Consider the following 19,383-nt stretch of genomic DNA (forward strand, 5'->3'; position numbering starts at 1 on the left):
CGGAAAGATTTATGAAAGAATTCCGGCAGCTCGCAGCGAAGGACGCTGGCCAGCGCCATCTTGGAGACGGGCGCCTGACGGGGGTGGGGGGGGGAGAACGGAGGCGGCGCCCGCAAAATGGCGGCGGCGTGAGGGAGGAAGGGAAGGGCGGGAAGGCGCCGGCGCCATTTTGGGTGAGGGCGGGAAGGCGGCGGCGCCATGGAGGGTGAGGGCGAGGAGAAATGGCGGCGGCTCCTGCGCGGCGTGAGGTGGGGGGGAAGGAAAAAAAAACAAAACAAAACAAAACAAAACAAAACAAAACAAAACAAAACAAAACAAAACAAAACAAAACAAAACGCGAAGGCGCCGCTTTGGCTGGGGGCAGGAAGAAGGGCGCGAAATGGCGGCGGCGCATGCGCAGGGTGGGAAGAAGGGCGGGGAAGGCGCCGGCGCCATTTTGGGTGAGGGCGGCGGCGCATGCGCAGCGTGAGGGGGGAAAGGGCGGGAAGGCGCCGGCGCCATTTTGGGTGAGGGCATGACTCGGGGCGGGGGGGGTGGAAATAAATTAGAATTAAACTTTTCAAGTGAAAAATTCACAAAAAAGAGGGATTTTGGGCTGAATAGTTTTTGGGGTGAGGTTTGAGGCGGGAAAATGACATTTGGGGGGGGCCGGGCGGGGGGGGGGAAGGATCGTGAGGGGAACCGAAAAATAAACCCTGAACCCTCCCCAGTTCCCTCCCAGTCAGCCCAAAATCCCTCCCAGTTTATCCCAGTCCCCTCCCCGTGCCCTTCGAACCCCTCGTTTAAACTTCAGACTTGTGGGGGGTTTAACTTCTTTTTTTTTTTTTTAACCTCAAAACCCCCTCCCGGTGCCCTCCCAGTAACATTTAAACCCTTCCCAGTTTGGCCCAGTCTCTCCCAGTGCCCCTAAAATCCCTCCCAGTCCTTCCCAGTGACCCCAAAACTCCTCCCAGTTCCCTCCCAGTGTGTCCCAGTGCCCTTTAACCCCCTCCCAGTCCCTCCCAGTGTGTCCCAGTGTGTCCCAGTGTGTCCCAGTCCCTCCCAGTTCCCTCCCAGTTTCTCCCAGTCCCCCTTAAATCCCTCCCAGTGTGTCCCAGTGCCCTTTAACCCCCTCCCAGTCCCTCCCAGTTTGTCCCAGTTTATCCCAGTGTGTCCCAGTGCCCTTAACCCTCTCCCAGTGCCCTCCCAGTTTCTCCCAGTCCCCCTTAACCTTCTCCCAGTGACCGCAAAACTCCTCCCAGTCCCTCCCAGTGCCCTTTAAACCCCTCCCAGTTTGTCCCAGTTTGTCCCAGTGTGTCCCAGTGCCCTTTAAACCCCTCCCAGTCCCTCCCAGTTCCCTCCCAGTGCCCTTAACCCTCTCCCAGTGACCCCAAAACTCCTCCCAGTTCCCTCCCAGTTTGTCCCAGTGCCCTTTAACCCTCTCCCAGTGTGTCCCAGTGTGTCCCAGTGTGTCCCAGTGTGTCCCAGTCCCTCCCAGTCCCCCTTAAACCGCTCCCAGTGACCGCAAAACTCCTCCCAGTTCCCTCCCAGTTCCCTCCCAGTTTCTCCCAGTGTCTCCCAGTGTGTCCCAGTGTGTCCCAGTCCCTCCCAGTCCCTCCCAGTCCCCCTTAACCCTCTCCCAGTGACTGCAAAACTCCTCCCAGTTCCCTCCCAGTGCCCTTTAACCCCCTCCCAGTCCCTCCCAGTGTCTCCCAGTGTCTCCCAGTGTCTCCCAGTTTGTCCCAGTGTGTCCCAGTGTGTCCCAGTCCCTCCCAGTCCCCCTTAAACCGCTCCCAGTGACCGCAAAACTCCTCCCAGTCCCTCCCAGTTCCCTCCCAGTCCCCATTAAACCCCTCCCAGTTCCCTCCCAGTGTGTCCCAGTGCCCTTTAACCCCCTCCCAGTGTCTCCCAGTGTCTCCCAGTGTCTCCCAGTCCGTCCCAGTCCGTCCCAGCGTGTCCCAATGTGGCGCCCGGGGCCGCTCCGGGCCGCGGTCGCGGTGTCCCCGCGGGGCACGGCCGGATCCCCGCGGCCCCTGCACGGGAAAGTGGCGCTGGTCACCGCGGCCACCGACGGGTGAGTGGCCCCAAACCGCCCCAAACCGCCCGATTCGGCCCGAAATTGGTGAAATTCGACCCCAAAACCGCCGGATTCGACCCCAAAACCGCCGGATTCGACCCCAAAACCGCCCGATTCGACCCCAAAACCGCCGGATTCGACCCCAAAACCGCCCGATTCGACCCCAAAACTGCCAAATTCGGCCCCAAACCGCCCGATTCGACCCCAAAACCGCCGGATTCGACCCCAAAACCGCCCGATTCGACCCCAAAACCGCCCGATTCGGCCCCAAAACCGCCGGATTCGGCCCCAAAACCGCCGGATTCGGCCCCAAAACGGCCCGATTCGGCCCCAAAACTGCCAAATTCGGCCCCAAAACCGCCCGATTCGACCCCAAACCGCCCGATTCGGCCCCAAAACCGCCCGATTCGACCCCAAAACCGCCGGATTCCGCCCCACATCGGTGGAATTCGACCCCAAAACTGCGAAATTCGACCCCAAACCGCCAAATTCGACCCCAAAACTGCCAAATTCCGCCCGAAATTGGTGAAATTCGACCCCAAAACCGCCAAATTCGACCCCAAAACTGCCAAATTCCGCCCCACATCGGTGGAATTCGACCCCAAACCGCCAAATTCGACCCCAAAACTGCCGAATTCGACCCGAAATTGGTGAAATTCGACCCGAAACCGCCAGATTCCGCCCGAAATTCGACCCCAATACTGCGAAATTCGACCCCAAAACTGCCGAATTCGACCCCAAACAGCCGGATTCGACCCGAAACCGCGAAATTCGACCCCAAAAGTGCGAAATTCGACCCCGAAACCGCCGGATTCCGCCCGAAATTGGTGAAATTCGATCCCAAACCTGCCAAATTCCGCCCCAAAACCGCGAAATTCGACCCCAAAACTGCGAAATTTGACCCCAAAACCGCCGGATTCCGCCCCAAAACTGCCGGATTAGACCTGAAACCGCCGAATTCGACCCCAAAACTGCGAAATTCCGCCCCAAAACCGCCAAATTCGACCCAAAACCGCCGAATTTAGCCCGAAAACGGCAAAATTCAACCCGATAATTGGTGAAATTCGACCCACAATTGGTGAAATTTGGTCAAATTAACTCAGATTAATTGAAATCAAACCCAAATTAACTCGGCTTAATTGAAATCAAACCCCAATTAATTCCAATTCAGCTCAAATTAATTCAGATTGAGATCAAACCCGAATTAATTCCCATTAATTGAAATTAAACCCCAATTAATTCCAATTCAGCCCAAATTAATTCAGATCAATTGAAATCAAACCCCAAATTAATTCAGATTAATTAAAATCAAACCCCAATTAATTCAATTAAAATCAAACCCAAATTAATTCCAAAGCAGCTCAAATTAATTCAGATTGAGATCGAACCCGAATTAATTCCCATTAATTGAAATTAAACCCCAATTAATTCCAATTCAGCCCAAATTAATTCAGATCAATTGAAATCAAACCCCAAATTAATTCAGATTAATTAAAATCAAACCCCAATTAATTCAATTAAAATCAAACCCAAATTAATTCCAAAGCAGCTCAAATTAATTCAGATTGAGATCGAACCCGAATTAATTCCCATTAATTGAAATCAAACCCCAATTAACTCAGAATAATTAAAATCAACCCCCAATTAACTCAGAATAATTAAAATCAAACCCCAGTTAATCCAGATTAATTGGAATTAAATCAAATTTATTTCGAATTCGGCCCGAATTAATTCCGATTACTTGAAATCAAACCCCCAAATTAACTCAGATTAATTAAAATCAAACCCCAATTAATTCCGATTCAGCTCAAATTAATTCCGATTAATTGAGGTCAGCCCGGGGGTCAGGGGTCAGCCCGGGGGTCAGGGGTCAGCCCGGGGGTCAGGGGTCACCCGGGGCCGGCCCAGGTGTGTTACCTGTGCCGCCGCTGTCGTTCCAGCATCGGATTGGCCGTGGCCGGGGCGCTGGGCGGGGCCGGCGCTCAGGTGTTGCTCAGCTCCCGCCGGGCCCACAACGTGGAGAGGGCGGTGCAGGAGCTCAGGGGGCGTGGCCTGCAGGTGAGCGCACCTGGGGGGGCGTGGGGTCACCTGAGGGGGCGTGGCCTGTGGGTGAGCGCACCTGGGGGGGCGTGGGGTCACCTGTGTGGGCGTGGCCTGCAGGGGAGCGCACCTGGGGGAGCGTGGGGTCACCTGAGGGGGCGTGGCCTGCGGGTGAGCGCACCTGGGGGAGGTTCGGGGGTCACCTGAGGGGGCGTGGCCTGCCGGGGAGCGCACCTGGGGGAGGTTCGGGGGTCACCTGAGGGGGCGTGGCCTGCAGGGGAGCGCACCTGGGGGAGGTTCGGGGGTCACCTGGGGGGGATTTTTTGGGGGGAGGGGGAGGAGTTTGATCTCACCTGACCTCACCCGTGCGGGGGCGTGGCCGGCAGGTGAGCGGGGTCACGTGTCACGTGGGAAACGCCGAGAGCCGCGAGAAGATGGTGCAGGCGGTGAGACACACCTGGGGTCACCTGGGGTCACCTGGGGACACCTGGGGTCACTTGGGGTCACCTGGGGACACCTGGGGTCACTTGGGGTCACCTGGACACACCTGGGGACACACCTGGGGTCACTTGGGGTCACCTGGGGACACCTGGGGTCACCTGGGGACACCTGGGAAGGAAAAACCATTTAAAAAATGGCCACAAATGGGGGGAAAAAAATAGGTCGAAAAAACGGGGAAATTTTGGGTGGAAAATCCGGAATTTCTGGTGAAATTTGGGGAATTTTGGGGGGAATTTGGGGGGAATTTTGGGCTCACCTGGGCTCACCTGCGCAGGCCCTGGACACCTTCGGCGGCATCGACATCCTGGTGTCCAACGCCGCCGTCAACCCGCACCTGGGCCCCGCCCTCGAGGCCGACGAGGGCACCTGGGACAAGGTCAGGCCACGCCCCTCCCCGGCCACGCCCATCGAGCATTTCCCGCCCCCCCCCCAAATTTCCCCAAATTTTCCCCAAAATTTCCCTAAATTTCCCCAAATTTCACCCAAATTTTCTCCAAGCTTCCTCCGAATTTTTTCCAAATTTTCCCAAATTTTACCCAATTTTCTCCAAAATTTTCCAAAAATTTTGCCCAAAATTTTCCCCAAATTCCCCAAAATTTTCCAAAATTTTCCCGAATTTTCCCCCAAAATTTCCCAAAAATTATCCCAAAATTTTGCCGAATTTTCTCCAAAATTTCCACCAAAATTTCCCCCAAAATTTCTCCAGTTTTCCACAAATTTACCCAAATTTTCCCAAACTTTACCAAAATTTCTCTAAAATTTTTGTAAAAATTCCCCAAATTATCTCCCAAATTTTCCCCAAATTCTCTCAAATTTCCCCCAAATTTTCTCCAAAATTTCCCCCAATTTTCCCCAAATTTTCCTAAATTTTAACCCAAAATCTCCCCCAAAATTTCCCAAAAATTATCCCACAATTTCGCCAGATTTTCTCCAAAATTTCCCCACATTTTACCCGAAATTTCCCCAAAATTTCCCCCAAATTTTCCCCGAAATTTCCCCCAAATTTTCCCAAATTTCGCCCAATTTTTCACCCAAATTTCCCCAAATTCCCCCAAATCTCCCCACGCCTGCCCCAAGCCCCGCCCTCTCTGACCTCCCCCACCCCTGGCCACGCCCCAAAGACACCACCCCCAAACCACGCCCCCTTTGACCCTATTTACCATCAGCCACGCCCCCACGACCTCCCCCAGAACAAGCCACGCCCACTTGACCCTATTCGACATCGCTCCCGCTCTCTGTGACGTCATACAGCCATGGCCACGCCCCCTTCACCATAATTGGCATCAACCACGCCCCCTCCCACATCCCAGAGCCGACCACGCCCCTCTGTGCATATATCCCAATGGCCACGCCCCCGTGACGTCATTCTCGCCCGGCCACGCCCCCTCCCCAGGTGTTCCAGGTGAACGTGACGGCGGCGGCCATGTTGGTCCGGCTGGTGGTGCCGCACATGGAGAAACGCGGGTTCGGACTGGGAGGGACTGGGTTATACTGGGATATACTGGGAGGGAACTGGGATGGACTGGGAGGGACTGGGAGGAACTGGGATGGACTGGGAGGGACTGGGATGGACTGGGATGGACTGGGATGGACTGGGAGGGGACTGGGATGGACTGGGAGGGACTGGGAGGGGACTGGGATGGACTGGGATGGACTGGGGGGGACTGGGATGGACTGGGAGGGACTGGGATGGACTGGGATGGACTGGGATGGACTGGGAGGGGACTGGGATGGACTGGGATGGACTGGGAGGGGACTGGGATGGACTGGGAGGGACTGGGAGGGGACTGGGATGGACTGGGAGGGACTGGGAGGGGACTGGGATGGACTGGGAGGGACTGGGAGGGGACTGGGATGGACTGGGATGGACTGGGGGGGACTGGGATGGACTGGGAGGGACTGGGTTATACTGGGATAGACTGGGAGGGGACTGGGGGGGAACTGGGAGGGACTGGGAGGGACTGGGATGGAACTGGGATGGACTGGGAGGGACTGGGAGAGACTGGGATGGACTGGGGGGGACTGGGAGGGACTGGGATGGACTGGGAGGGGACTGGGATGGACTGGGAGGGACTGGGAGAGACTGGGATGGACTGGGAGGGACTGGGATGGACTGGGAGGGACTGGGATGGACTGGGAGGGACTGGGAGGGACTGGGATGGACTGGGAGAGGACTGGGGGGGACTGGGAGGGACTGGGATGGACTGGGAGGGACTGGGAGGGACTGGGAGAGGACTGGGGGGGACTGGGAGGGACTGGGATGGACTGGGAGGGACTGGGAGGGACTGGGAGGGACTGGGATGGACTGGGATGGACTGGGAGGGACTGGGATGAACTGGGAGGGACTGGGATGGACTGGGAGGGACTGGGATGAACTGGGATGGACTGGGAGGGACTGGGATGAACTGGGAGGGACTGGGATGAACTGGGATGGACTGGGAGGGACTGGGATGAACTGGGATGGACTGGGAGGGACTGGGATGGACTGGGAGGGACTGGGATGGACTGGGATGGACTGGGAGGGACTGGGATGGACTGGGATGGACTGGGATGGACTGGGATGGACTGGGATGGACTGGGAGGGCACTGGGATGGACTGGGAGGGACTGGGATGGACTGGGAGGGACTGGGAGGGACTGGGAGGGACTGGGAGGGACTGGGATGGACTGGGAGAGGACTGGGGGGGACTGGGAGGGACTGGGAGGGACTGGGATGGACTGGGAGGGACTGGGAGGGACTGGGAGGGACTGGGATGGACTGGGATGGACTGGGAGGGACTGGGATGGACTGGGATGGACTGGTTATACTGGGATAGACTGGGTTATACTGGTTGGACTGGGACGGACTGGGTTATACTGGTTTGAACTGGTTTGAACTGGGAGCTGCCGCACCTTTCAGCAGGGGGCGTGGCTTCGGCGGGGAGGGGGCGTGGCTCGCTTTGACCGACAGCTCTGTGTCCGAGTGGGCGTGGCCGCCGCTAAGCCACGCCCCCTTATTTGCTTTAGGGGCGGGGCCATCGTGCTGATGTCATCGATCGCCGGCTACCAGCCAATGGCGGTGAGAGCTGCGTTAGACTGGGTTATACTGGGTTGTACTGGTTTATACTGGTTTATACTGGTTTATACTGGTTTGGAGTCTGGGGTTACTGGGATGAACTGGGACGGACTGGGGTGGACTGGGAGGGGCGTTGGGGTCACTGGGAGTTACTGGTTTGCCCTTTTTCCCTTACTGGTTTATACTGGTTTGGGGTTTTTTTTTACTGGTTTATACTGGTTTGAACTGGTTTGGGTTCTGGGGTCACTGGTTTGAACTGGGATGGACTGGGATGAACTGGGATGAACTGGGATGAACTGGGAGGGGCTTTGGGCTCACTTGGGGTTACTGGTTTGGGGTTTTTTCTTTACTGGTTCATACTGGTTTGGGGTTTTTCCTTACTGGTTCGTACTGGTTTATACTGGTTTGGGCTCTGGGGTTACTGGGGTGAACTGGGATGGACTGGGACGGGCTTTAGGGTCACTGGGATGAACTGGGAATGATGTTTTCCCATACTGGTTCATACTGGTCCGGGGAGTTTTTTTGTTTTTTTTTTTTCCCACTTGGGGCGGGGCGGTTTGTGGGCGTGTCCGCCCGTATGCTAACGAGGTGGGCGTGTCCCAGGGGCTGGGCCCGTACAGCGTCAGCAAGACGGCCCTGCTGGGATTGGTGGGAGCGCTGAGCCCGGAGCTGCTGCCCCGCGGGATCCGCATCAACGGCGTCGCCCCGGGGCTGGTGCAGACGCGCTTCAGCTCGGCCGTGAGCGCGCCGGGAGGGACTGGGAGGGACTGGGAGATACTGGGAGATACTGGGAGGGGACTGGGAGGGACTGGGGGAAAAGAAACGGGGAGAAAAGGGTTAAAAATGGGGGGGAAATGGGTTAAAAAAGGGTTAAAAAGGGGTTTGGGGTTACTGGTTTATACTGGGATGGACTGGGAGCGGGTTTGGGGTCACTGGTTTATACTGGGATGGACTGGGAGCGGGTTTGGGGTCACTGGTTTATACTGGGATGGACTGGGAGCGGGTTTGGGGTTACTGGTTTATACTGGGATGGACTGGGAGCGGGTTTGGGGTCACTGGTTTATACTGGGATGGACTGGGAGCGGGTTTGGGGTCACTGGTTTATACTGGGATGGACTGGGAGCGGGTTTGGGGTCACTGGTTTATACTGGGATGGACTGGGAGTGGGTTTGGGGTCACTGGTTTATACTGGGATGGACTGGGAGCGGGTTTGGGGTCACTGGTTTATACTGGGAGGGATTGGGAGTGGGTTTGGGGTCACTGGTTTATACTGGGATGGACTGGGAGCGGGTTTGGGGTCACTGGTTTATACTGGGAGGGATTGGGAGTGGGTTTGGGGTCACTGGTTTGTACTGGGATGGACTGGGAGTGGGTTTGGGGTCACTGGTTTATACTGGGATGGACTGGGAGTGGGTTTGGGGTCACTGGTTTATACTGGGATGGACTGGGAGTGGGTTTGGGGTCACTGGTTTATACTGGGATGGACTGGGAGTGGGTTTGGGGTCACTGGTTTATACTGGGATGGACTGGGAGTGGGTTTGGGGTCACTGGTTTATACTGGGATGGACTGGGAGAGGGTTTGTGGTCACTGGTTTATACTGGGATGGACTGGGAGTGGGTTTGGGGTCACTGGTTTATACTGGGATGGACTGGGAGCGGCTTTGGGGTCACTGGTTTATACTGGGATGGACTGGGAGCGGGTTTGGGGTCACTGGTTTATACTGGGATGGACTGGGAGTGGGTTTGGGGTCACTGGTTTATACTGGGATGGACTGGGAGCGGGTTTGGGGTCACTGGTTTATACTGGGATGGACTGGGAGTGGGTTTGGGGTCACTGGTTTGAACTGGGATGGACTGGGAGCGGGTTTGGGGTCACTGGTTTGTACTGGGAGGGAGTGGTTTATACTGGTTTATACTGGTTTATACTGTTTATACTGGTGTATACTGGTGTATACTGGTGTATACTGGTGTATACTGGTGTATACTGGTGTATACTGGTGCATACTGGTGCATACTGGTCCAAACTGGTGTCCCGGTTCTCCCCAGCTGTGGCAGGACGAGGCCGTGCGGGATCGAGCGCTGGAAACGCTGGGAGCTCAGAGGTGAGAAACCAGTACAGACCAGTACAGACCAGTACAAACCAGTACGGACCGGTGCCCCCTCCCAGTACAAACCAGTACAAACCAGTCACCCCCCAAAATCCCCTTTTTAACCCTTTCTCTGCCGTTTTTAACCCTTTAAACCCCGTTTCTTCACCATTTTCTCTCTCCCAGTCCCTCCCAGTATAAACCAGTAACTCCCAGTCCCCTCCCAGTACAAACCAGTCCAAACCAGTCCAAACCAGTCACCCCAAATCCCCTCTCACGCCGTCTTTAACCCTTTCTCCGCCGTTTTTAACCCTTTAAACTCCATTTTTTCACTTTTTCCCCCCCATTTTCCCCCTCCCAGTATAAACCAGTAACTCCCAGTCCCCTCCCAGTACAAACCAGTACAAACCAGTCCAAACCAGTCACCCCCAAATCCCCTCTCACGCCATCTTTAACCCTTTCTCCGCCGTTTTTAACCCTTTAAACTCCATTTTTCACATTTTTTTCCCCATTTTCCCCCTCCCAGTATAAACCAGTAACTCCCAGTCCCCTCCCAGTACAAACCAGTCCAAACCAGTCACCCCCAAATCCCATCTCACGCCATCTTTAACCCTTTCTCCGCCGTTTTTAACCCTTTAAACGCCATTTTTTCCCGTTTTTTCCCCCATTTTCCCCCTCCCAGTATAAACCAGTAACTCCCAGTCCCCTCCCAGTACAAACCAGTCCAAACCAGTCCAAACCAGTCACCCCCAAATCCCATCTCACGCCATCTTTAACCCTTTCTCCGCCGTTTTTAACCCTTTAAACTCCATTTTTTCACATTTTTTTCCCCATTTTCCCCCTCCCAGTATAAACCAGTAACTCCCAGTCCCCTCCCAGTACAAACCAGTCCAAACCAGTCACCCCCAAATCCCATCTCACGCCATCTTTAACCCTTTCTCCGCCGTTTTTAACCCTTTAAACGCCATTTTTTCCCGTTTTTTCCCCCATTTTCCCCCTCCCAGTATAAACCAGTAACTCCCAGTCCCCTCCCAGTACAAACCAGTCCAAACCAGTCCAAACCAGTCACCCCCAAATCCCCTCTCACGCCATCTTTAACCCTTTCTCCGCCGTTTTTAACCCTTTAAACGCCATTTTTTCCCGTTTTTCCCCCCCGTTTCCCCCCTCCCAGTACAAACCAGTACAAACCAGTACAAACCAGTACAAACCAGTCACCCGCAGTGTCCCCCCGCAGGCTGGGCACCCCCGAGGAGGTGGCGCAGGCCGTGCTGTTCCTCGTGTCCCCCCAGGCCGCCTTCGTGGCCGGCGAGACGCTGCTGGTGGCCGGGGGAGCCCGGGCCCGCCTCTGACCACGCCCCCTTCGTCGATATGCAAATTTATGCAAATGAGAGGCGGAATAAAACCGAGCTGTTGGAATGGGAAATGGATGTGGGGGGGAGTTACTGGTTTATACTGGGAGGGGACTGGGAGGTGATTGGGCGCGCCCACTGCTGTAAATATGCAAATTTTATGCAGATTCGTGCAAATGAGATTGAAAGAAAGTCGGGTTGTCTCAGTGCAAACGGGGATTGGTGGAGCTGGGGGTTACTGGGAGGGACTGGTTTATACTGGGAGGGGCATTCGGATGGCGCTGACCACGCCCACCTCGTCAACACACAGATTTATGCAAATTAACTCCGGCCAATCCCATCACTGCGAACGGGGACTGGGAGTTACTGGTTTGTACTGGGAGAGACTGGCACGGGGCCCCAGCCCAAACCAGTATAAACCAGTAACAACCCCCCCAAGCCCCGCCCACTCCCCCCACCCGCAAATCCAACGCAAATAAATGCAAATGAGATGCAAATGAGGCGAAAACTCCGGAACTTTTATTGGCGGATCAGCGGCGACGACAGAAACCTGGGGGAGGGGAGGGGTAAACTGGGAGTTACTGGTTTGTACTGGGAGGGACTGGGAGCGGGTTTGGGGTCACTGGTTTGTACTGGGATGGACTGGGAGCGGGTTTGGGGTCACTGGTTTATACTGGGATGGACTGGGAGTGGGTTTGGGGTCACTGGTTTATACTGGGATGGACTGGGAGTGGGTTTGGGGTCACTGGTTTATACTGGGATGGACTGGGAGTGGGTTTGGGGTCACTGGTTTATACTGGGATGAACTGGGAGTGGGTTTGTGGTCACTGGTTTATACTGGGATGGACTGGGAGCGGGTTTGGGGTCACTGGTTTATACTGGGATGGACTGGGAGTGGGTTTGGGGTCACTGGTTTATACTGGGATGGACTGGGAGTGGGTTTGGGGTCACTGGTTTGTACTGGGATGGACTGGGAGTGGGTTTGGGGTCACTGGTTTATACTGGGATGAACTGGGAGTGGGTTTGGGGTCACTGGTTTATACTGGGATGAACTGGTTTCTCTGCTCTCACCTTTCCTCCCTTTTCTCTTCCCCGTTTTGGGATTTTTCTTCTTTTTCCGCGGCGGCTCCGACGAGTCCTGAGAAAACCCCAAAAAATTCCCAAAATTCCCAAAATTCCCCCAAAATTCAGCCCCAAAATTTCCTCAATTTCCCAATTTTTTCCTGTTTTTTCCCCCTAAATTTCCACTTTTTGTCCCCAAATTTTTCCCTTTTCCCCCCCAAATTCTTCCCATTTTTTCCCCCAATTTTCCCTTTTTTTTCCCTATTTTTCTTTTTCCCCCAAATTTTTCCTTTTTTCCCCAAAATTTTCCATTTTTTCCCCAATTTTCCCCTTTTTCCCAGGTTTTCCCATTTTTTCCCCAAATTTTTTTCCTCTTTTTCCCCAAATTTTCCCCATTTTCTCCCCAATTTTTTTCTGTTTTTTCCCCAATTTTTCCCGTTTTTTCTCCGACTTTTTTCCCTTTTCCCGCCCCCCCCGCCAGCCCCGCCCTCCCCTCGCACCTCATTGGCCTCTCCCAGGAGGGCGGGGAAAGCCCCGAAGTTGGTGACGTCATCGAGGTCAGGCCCCGCCCCCCGGCGGCGCGGCCGGCAGGGGGCGCGGAGGCGCTGCAGCATCGACTCCTCCCAGCGACGCCTGCGCCAAAATCGCCGGAATTTAACCCAAAAATCTGCCCCAAAACCGCCGGAATTTAACCCAAAAATCTGCCCCAAAACCGCCAGAATTCAACCCAAAAATCTGCCCCGAAATCGCCGGAATTGAACCCAAAAATCTGTCCCGAAACCGCCGGAATTTAACCCAAAAATCTGCCCCGAAATCGCCGGAATTTAACCCAAAAATCTGTCCCGAAACCGCCGGAATTTAACCCAAAAATCTGTCCCGAAACCGCCGGAATTTAACCCAAAAATCTGCCCCAAAACCGCCGGAATTTAACCCAAAAATCTGCCCCGAAATTGCCGGAATTTAACCCAAAAATCTGCCCCGAAATCGCCGGAATTGAACCCAAAAATCTGTCCCGAAACCGCCGGAATTTAACCCAAAAATCTGCCCCGAAATCGCCGGAATTTAACCCAAAAATCTGTCCCGAAACCGCCGGAATTTAACCCAAAAATCTGCCCCGAAACCGCCGGAATTTAACCCAAAAATCTGCCCCGAAATTGCCGGAATTTAACCCAAAAATCTGCCCCGAAACCGCCGGAATTTAACCCAAAAATTTGCCCCGAAATCGCCGGAATTTAACCCAAAAAGCTGCCCCGAAACCGCCGGAATTTAACCCAAAAATCTGCCCCGAAACCGCCGGAATTTTACCCAAAAATCTGCCCCAAAATATTCGGAATTTAACCCAAAAATCTGCCCCGAAATCGCCGGAATTGAACCCAAAAATCTGTCCCGAAACCGCCGGAATTTAACCCAAAAATCTGCCCCGAAATCGCCGGAATTTAACCCAAAAATCTGTCCCGAAACCGCCGGAATTTAACCCAAAAATCTGCCCCGAAACCGCCGGAATTTAACCCAAAAATCTGCCCCGAAATTGCCGGAATTTAACCCAAAAATCTGCCCCGAAACCGCCGGAATTTAACCCAAAAATTTGCCCCGAAATCGCCGGAATTTAACCCAAAAAGCTGCCCCGAAACCGCCGGAATTTAACCCAAAAATCTGCCCCGAAACCGCCGGAATTTAACCCAAAAATCTGCCCCGAAATCGCCGGAATTTAACCCAAAAATCTGCCCCAAAATATTCGGAATTTAACCCAAAAATTTGCCCCGAAATCGCCGGAATTCAACTCAAAAATCTGCCGCGAAACCGCCGGATTTCACTCCCCCCCCCAAAAAAATAAAAAAAATTGAAAAAAATTCAAAAAAATTTCAAAAAGAATTTGAAAAAACTGAATAAAAACTGAAAAATAATTGAAAAGAATTCAAAAAAATCAGGAAAAAACCTAAAAAAATTCCTGAAAAGAATTTAAACAAAATTGAAGAAAGATCAAAAAACAACCAGAAAAAAATTTCAAAATAATTGAAAAAAACAACAAAAAAAAATCAAACTATCTAATAAAAAATTGAAGGAAATCTGAAAAAAATCCGGAAAAAACCCAAAAAAATTCCAGAAAAAATCTGAAAAAAAAATCAAAAAAAATCGATAAAAATTTTGATGAAAAATAAAATAAAACCTGAAAAAAATTCAAAAAAAATCAGAAAAAAATGCAAAAAAAATCCCAAAAAATATTTGAAGAAAAAAATGGAAAAAAACCCTGAAAAAAATCCAAAAAAATATTTAAAAAAATGCAAAAAATATCAGAAAAAAATCAGGAAATTGGAAAAAAAAATAATTGAACAAAAATCGAAAAAAATTTGAAAAATATTTGAAAAAAATTTGAAAAAAAATATTAAAAAACCCCCCAAAAATTCTAAAAAAAGCCGAAAAAAAATCCCGAAAAAATTTGAAAAAACATCTAAAAAAAATTCTGCAAAAATTCCAAAAAAGTTCTAAAAAAACCCCGAAAAAAAATTAAAAAAATCAAAAAAAATCCGAAAAAAAATTCCAAAAAAATTCCAAAAAAATCCCTGAAAAAAATAAAAAAAAAAATCCAAAAAAAATCCGAAATAAATTCCAAAAAAAATCCCAAAAACCCCCCAAAAACCTCCCTAAAACCCCCGTAAACTGGTTGGGATTCGCCCAAACCTGCGGCGCTCCTGCGCGTCCGTCCCCGGCGCGGCGGCGGCGTCGACGTCGGGCCCGTCGCCCAACTCGCGGCGCAGGTCGCGCAGCACGGCCGAGCTCAGGGCGCGCCGGCGCCGCCGCAGCCGCTGCTTCTCGGCCGGGTCGGCCGCCTCTGCGGGAAACGGGGGAATTTGGGGGAATTTGGGGAAATTTGGGGGAATTTGGGGGAATTTGGGGGAATTTGGGGAAATTTGGAGGAATTTGGGGGAATTTTGGGGGAATTTGGGGGAATTTGGGGAATTTGGGGGAATTTGGGTGGATTTGGGGAAATTTGGGGGAAATTTTGGGGAAGTTTGGGGAAATTTGGGGGAATTTGGGGGAATTTGGGGGCAATTTGGGGGAAATTTGGGGGAATTTGGGGGAATTTGGGGGAAATTGAGGAAATTTGGGGGAAATTTGGGGGAATTTGGGGAATTTGGGGAAATTTGGGGGGATTTGGGGCAAATTGGGGGAATTTGGGGGAAATTTGGGGAAATTTGGGGGAAATTTGGGGGAATTTGGGGAAATTTGGGGTGGGGAATTTGAGGAAAATTGGGGGAAATTTGGGGGGATTTGGGGGAAATTTTGGGGAAGTTTGGGGAAATTTGGGAAAATTTGGGGGAATTTGGGGAAATTTGGGGGGAATTTGGGGGAAATTTGGGGAAATTTGGGGGAATTTGGGGGGATTTGGGGAAATTTGGGGGAAATTTGGGGAATTTGGAGAAATTTGGGGGGATTTGGGGGAATTTGGGGATTTTTGGGTCAATTTTGGGGTTTTCGGGCCAATTTCAGGGTTTTTGGGTCAGTTTCGGGAGTTTTTTGGGGTCAATTTGGGGATTTCTGGCTCAATTTTGGGGATTTCGGCTCAATTTCGGGAGTTTCCGGGTGAGTTTCGGGGGCTCCGGGGTCACTCACCGCAGGTGACGGGCACCAGCCGCGGGGGGACGTAGCGCCGCCCCCCGCCCAGCCCCGGGGCCTTGGCTCCGCCCCCTTGGCCTTCCTCAGCCTCCTCCTCCTCCTCATTATCATCCTGCGGGACACGCCCACTCAGGCCACGCCCACTCAACAACAAACCCCGCCCCTTAGCCTTTAGTCACACCCACACCCACTTTGTTTAACCCCACCCACTTCCCAAAGAGGCCACGCCCACCCTGCCCCCTAAGCCCCGCCCTCACCTGGGCCGCCATGTTGGAAGGGGCGGGGCGGAAGCTCAGCGGGTCCTCGGCACCTGGGGTTTGATTGATTGACAGCTGTCAATCGAAGGGATCAAAGGGGGAGGGGTTTAGGGGAAAGGGGCGGAGCCTGCACTGACCACGCCCCCCCGAGGTCGCCGCCCTCAGCAGCTTCTCCAGGTGGTACTTGAGGCGTTGCTCCAGGGGGCGGAGCTTCTCCAGCACCTATGGGGGAAGGGGGTGGGGCGTGAGGTTAGGGGCGGGGCGGGGCTTGGAGCCCAAAAATCTCTCAGAATTCCCCCAAAAATTCCCAAAATTCCACTGGAAAAACTTCCCAAAATCCTCCCAAAATTCCACTGGAAAAACGTCTAAAATCCTCCCAAAAATTCCCCAAAATTCCACTGGAAAAACTTCCCAAAATTCCACTGGAAAAACTTTCCAAAATCCTCCCAAAAATTCCCCAAAATTCCACTGGAAAAACTTTCCAAAATTCTCCCAAAAATTCCCCGAACTTCTGCTGGAAAAACTTCCCAAAATCCTCCCAGAAATTCCCGAAAATTCCACTGGAAAAATTCCCCAAAATTCCACTGGAAAAACTTCCCAAAATCCTCCCAAAATTTCCCAAAATTCCACTGGAAAAACGTCCCAAAATCCTCCCAGAAATTCCCCAAAATTCCACTAGAAAAACTTCCCAAAATCCCCCTAAAAATTTCCCAAAATTCCATTGGAAAAACTTCTCAAAATCCTCCCAAAAATTTCCCAAAATTCCATTTGGAAAAACATCCCAAAATCCTCCCAAAAGTCTCTCAAAATTCCACTCGAAAAACGTCCCAAAATCTCCCAAAATTCCCAAAATTCCACTGGAAAAACTTCCCAAAACCCTCCCAAAATTCCACTAGAAAAACGTCCCAAAATTCTCTCGAAATTCCACTGGAAAAACGTCCAAAAATTTCCCAAAATTCCCCCAAATCCTTCCCTAAAAATCCCATTTTTTTCCCCAGAAATCCCCAAATTTTCTTTTCCAAACCACGAAATTTCCCCAAATTTCCCCAAAATTTCCCCAAAATTTCCCCAAAATTTTCCCAAATTTTCCCAAAATTTCCCCGAAATTTCCCCAAAATTTCCCCAAATTTCCCTGAAATTTCCCCAAATTTTCCCCCAATTTCCCGAAATTTCCCCAAAATTTCCCCAAATTTCCCCCAAATTTCCCCAAAATTTTCCCAAAATTTCCCTGAAATTTCCCCAAAATTTCCCCAAAATTTCCCAAATTTCCCCAAAATTTCCCCAAAATTTTCCCAAAATTTTCCCAAAATTTTCCTGAAATTTCCCGAAATTTCCCCAAAATTTCCCCAAAATTTCCCCAAAATTTCCCCCAAATTTCCCCCAATTTCCCGAAATTTCCCTGAAATTTCCCCAAATTTCCCCAAAATTTCCCCAAATTTCCCCAAATTTCCCCGAAATTCCCCAAATTTCCCCAAAATTTCCCCAAATTTCCCCAAAATTTCCCCAAATTTCCTCAAATTTCCCCAAATTTCCCCCAAATTTCCCCAAATTTCCCCAAATTTCCCCAAAATTCCCCAAATTTCCCCAATTCCCCGGAATTCCCCGGAATCCGCCCCGTTCTCACCACTCTGGTCTCCAGCAGCCTCTCGCGGGCCCCGCCCGGCCCTTGCAGGCTCCCGCCGCGCGTTTTGGCGCAGACCAGCAGCGCCAGGTCCTGCAGGTAACTCAGCAGCGCCTGCGAGCGCACCTGCAGCAGGGACAAACCCTGCCCATCCCCCCCCCAAAAAAACCAGCCCAAATTTCACCAAATTTCACCAAATTTCACCCAAATTTCACCAAATTTCACCAAATTTCACCCAAATTCCACGTTGGGAGCCAGGCGCCCCCGAGCGGTAAAAAAATAAATTTAAGATTTTTTTTCCCCCGCCCACCAAAAAAAAAATTTCACCCGGATTTAGTGAAATCGGACGGGAATTTGGGGTGGGGGAAAAAAAAAAACCTACCCAAATTTTAACGGAATTTTCTCGATTTTAACCCGAATTTACGGTTGGGAAAAGGGGCGGCCCCGGGCGGGGGAGAAGATCGGCGAAACGGCCCCGGAAATCTCCAGGATTTGTCCCAAAAAATCGCCCGGGTTTCCTTCACGGGGCACAAAAATCCCCTCGGGAAGCCCCAAAAATTGGCCCGGAAAAAACCTCCCGGAGTTCCCTCAGAAATCCCAAAAAAATCTTGGCAAGAGATTCCCAAAATCCCTCAAGAGATCCCAAATCCCCTCAAAAAAAACCCCAAAATTCCCTCAAAAACCCCAAAATCCCCTCAAAAAACCCCCAAATTCCCTTAAAAAATCCCAAATTTTCCTCCAAATCCCCCAAATTCCCTCAAAAAAACCCCAAATCCCCTCAAAATAAACCCCAAATTTCCTCAGGGAGCCCCAAATCCCCTCAAAAACCCCAAATTTTCCTCCAACTCCCCCAAAATCCCCTCAAAAAAACCTCAAATCCCCTCAAATCCCCAAATCCCCTCAAAAAACACCAAATCCCCTCAAAAAAACCTAAATTCCCTCAGGGAGCCCAAAATTCCCTCAAAAATCCCAAATTTTCCCCAAATCCCCCAAAACTCCCTCAAAACTCCCCCAAACCCCCTCAAAAAAACCCCAAATTCCCTCAAAAAAAACCCCCAAATTTCCTCAAAAAACCCCAAATCCCCTCAAAAAACCCATATTTTCCCCAAATCCCCCAAAACTCCCTCAAAACTCCCCCAAATCCGCTCAAAAACCCCAAATCCCCTCAAAAAAAACCCCCCAAATCCCCTCAGGGATCCCAAATCTCCTCAAAAACCCCCAAATTTCCTCAAAAAACCCCCAAATCCCCTTAAAAAATCCCAAATTTTCCTCCAAATCCGCTCAAAAACTCCCTCAAATCCCCTCAAAAAACCCCAAATTTTCCCCAAATCCCCTCAAAAAACCCCAAATTTTCCCCAAATCCCCTCAAAAAACCCCAAATCCCCCTCAAAAATCCCAATTTTTCCCAAAATCCCCCAAAATCCCCTCAAAAACCCCTCAAATCCCCTCAAAATTCCCGAATTTTCCCCCCCAAACCCCCCTCGGGCACCTCCTTGGTTTCCAGCCGGCCTCCCCTCACTCTCCGCAGCATCTCCCGCCCGTGCGCCGCCACTTCCGCCGCCTGCAAACGAACCGAAAACAAAAAAGCCCCAAAATCGTCATTTTTTTGGGGCGATTTGAGCCTTTTTCGGGAGTTTTTTGAGGGTTTTTTTTTGGGGGGGGTTTTTGTTTCACCTGCGCTCGCAGCGCGTCCAGCAGCGCCACCGCCTCGGCCGCCGCCATCTTGGGACTGAGCGTGAGG

General features: G+C 51.8%; 2 protein-coding genes across 5 annotated transcripts; one reads left to right on the forward strand and one right to left on the reverse strand.

Annotated features, from left to right (window-relative positions):
• The first annotated feature begins 898 nt into the window (after positions 1–898).
• Positions 899–11,587, forward strand: LOC136284724 (dehydrogenase/reductase SDR family member 4-like). 3 transcript variants are annotated; one of them, XM_066175092.1, is made up of 9 exons: positions 903–2,053; positions 3,997–4,114; positions 4,483–4,542; positions 4,872–4,973; positions 5,991–6,061; positions 7,603–7,654; positions 8,255–8,389; positions 9,698–9,753; positions 10,973–11,587. In XM_066175092.1, the coding sequence occupies exons 1-9, from the start codon at positions 1,941–1,943 to the stop codon at positions 11,085–11,087; spliced, it is 822 nt and encodes a 273-aa protein (XP_066031189.1). In that variant the 5' UTR covers positions 903–1,940; the 3' UTR covers positions 11,088–11,587. The 3 variants fall into 3 exon arrangements, with proteins under 3 accessions (XP_066031191.1, XP_066031190.1, XP_066031189.1); XM_066175094.1 differs by lacking the exon at positions 8,255–8,389 and having other exon boundaries at positions 899–2,053; XM_066175093.1 differs by lacking the exon at positions 4,483–4,542 and having other exon boundaries at positions 901–2,053.
• LOC136284723 (neuroguidin-like) lies at positions 11,585–19,377 on the reverse strand. 2 transcript variants are annotated; one of them, XM_066175090.1, is made up of 10 exons: positions 19,317–19,377; positions 19,132–19,203; positions 17,646–17,786; positions 16,159–16,243; positions 16,022–16,074; positions 15,762–15,876; positions 14,829–14,979; positions 12,650–12,782; positions 12,159–12,225; positions 11,585–11,637 (listed from the first exon to the last, which is right to left on the reverse strand). In XM_066175090.1, exons 1-10 carry the CDS (start codon positions 19,362–19,364, stop codon positions 11,618–11,620), a joined length of 885 nt encoding a protein of 294 aa, XP_066031187.1. In that variant the 5' UTR covers positions 19,365–19,377; the 3' UTR covers positions 11,585–11,617. The 2 variants fall into 2 exon arrangements, with proteins under 2 accessions (XP_066031187.1, XP_066031188.1); XM_066175091.1 differs by lacking the exon at positions 17,646–17,786.
• Between the last annotated feature and the right edge of the window lie 6 nt (positions 19,378–19,383).

This window comes from Chamaea fasciata, unplaced genomic scaffold, assembly GCF_029207755.1.
Source record: "Chamaea fasciata isolate MVZ Bird 193981 ecotype frontalis unplaced genomic scaffold, bChaFas1.0.hap1 SCAF_1305, whole genome shotgun sequence".
NCBI lineage: Eukaryota > Metazoa > Chordata > Aves > Passeriformes > Sylviidae > Chamaea > Chamaea fasciata.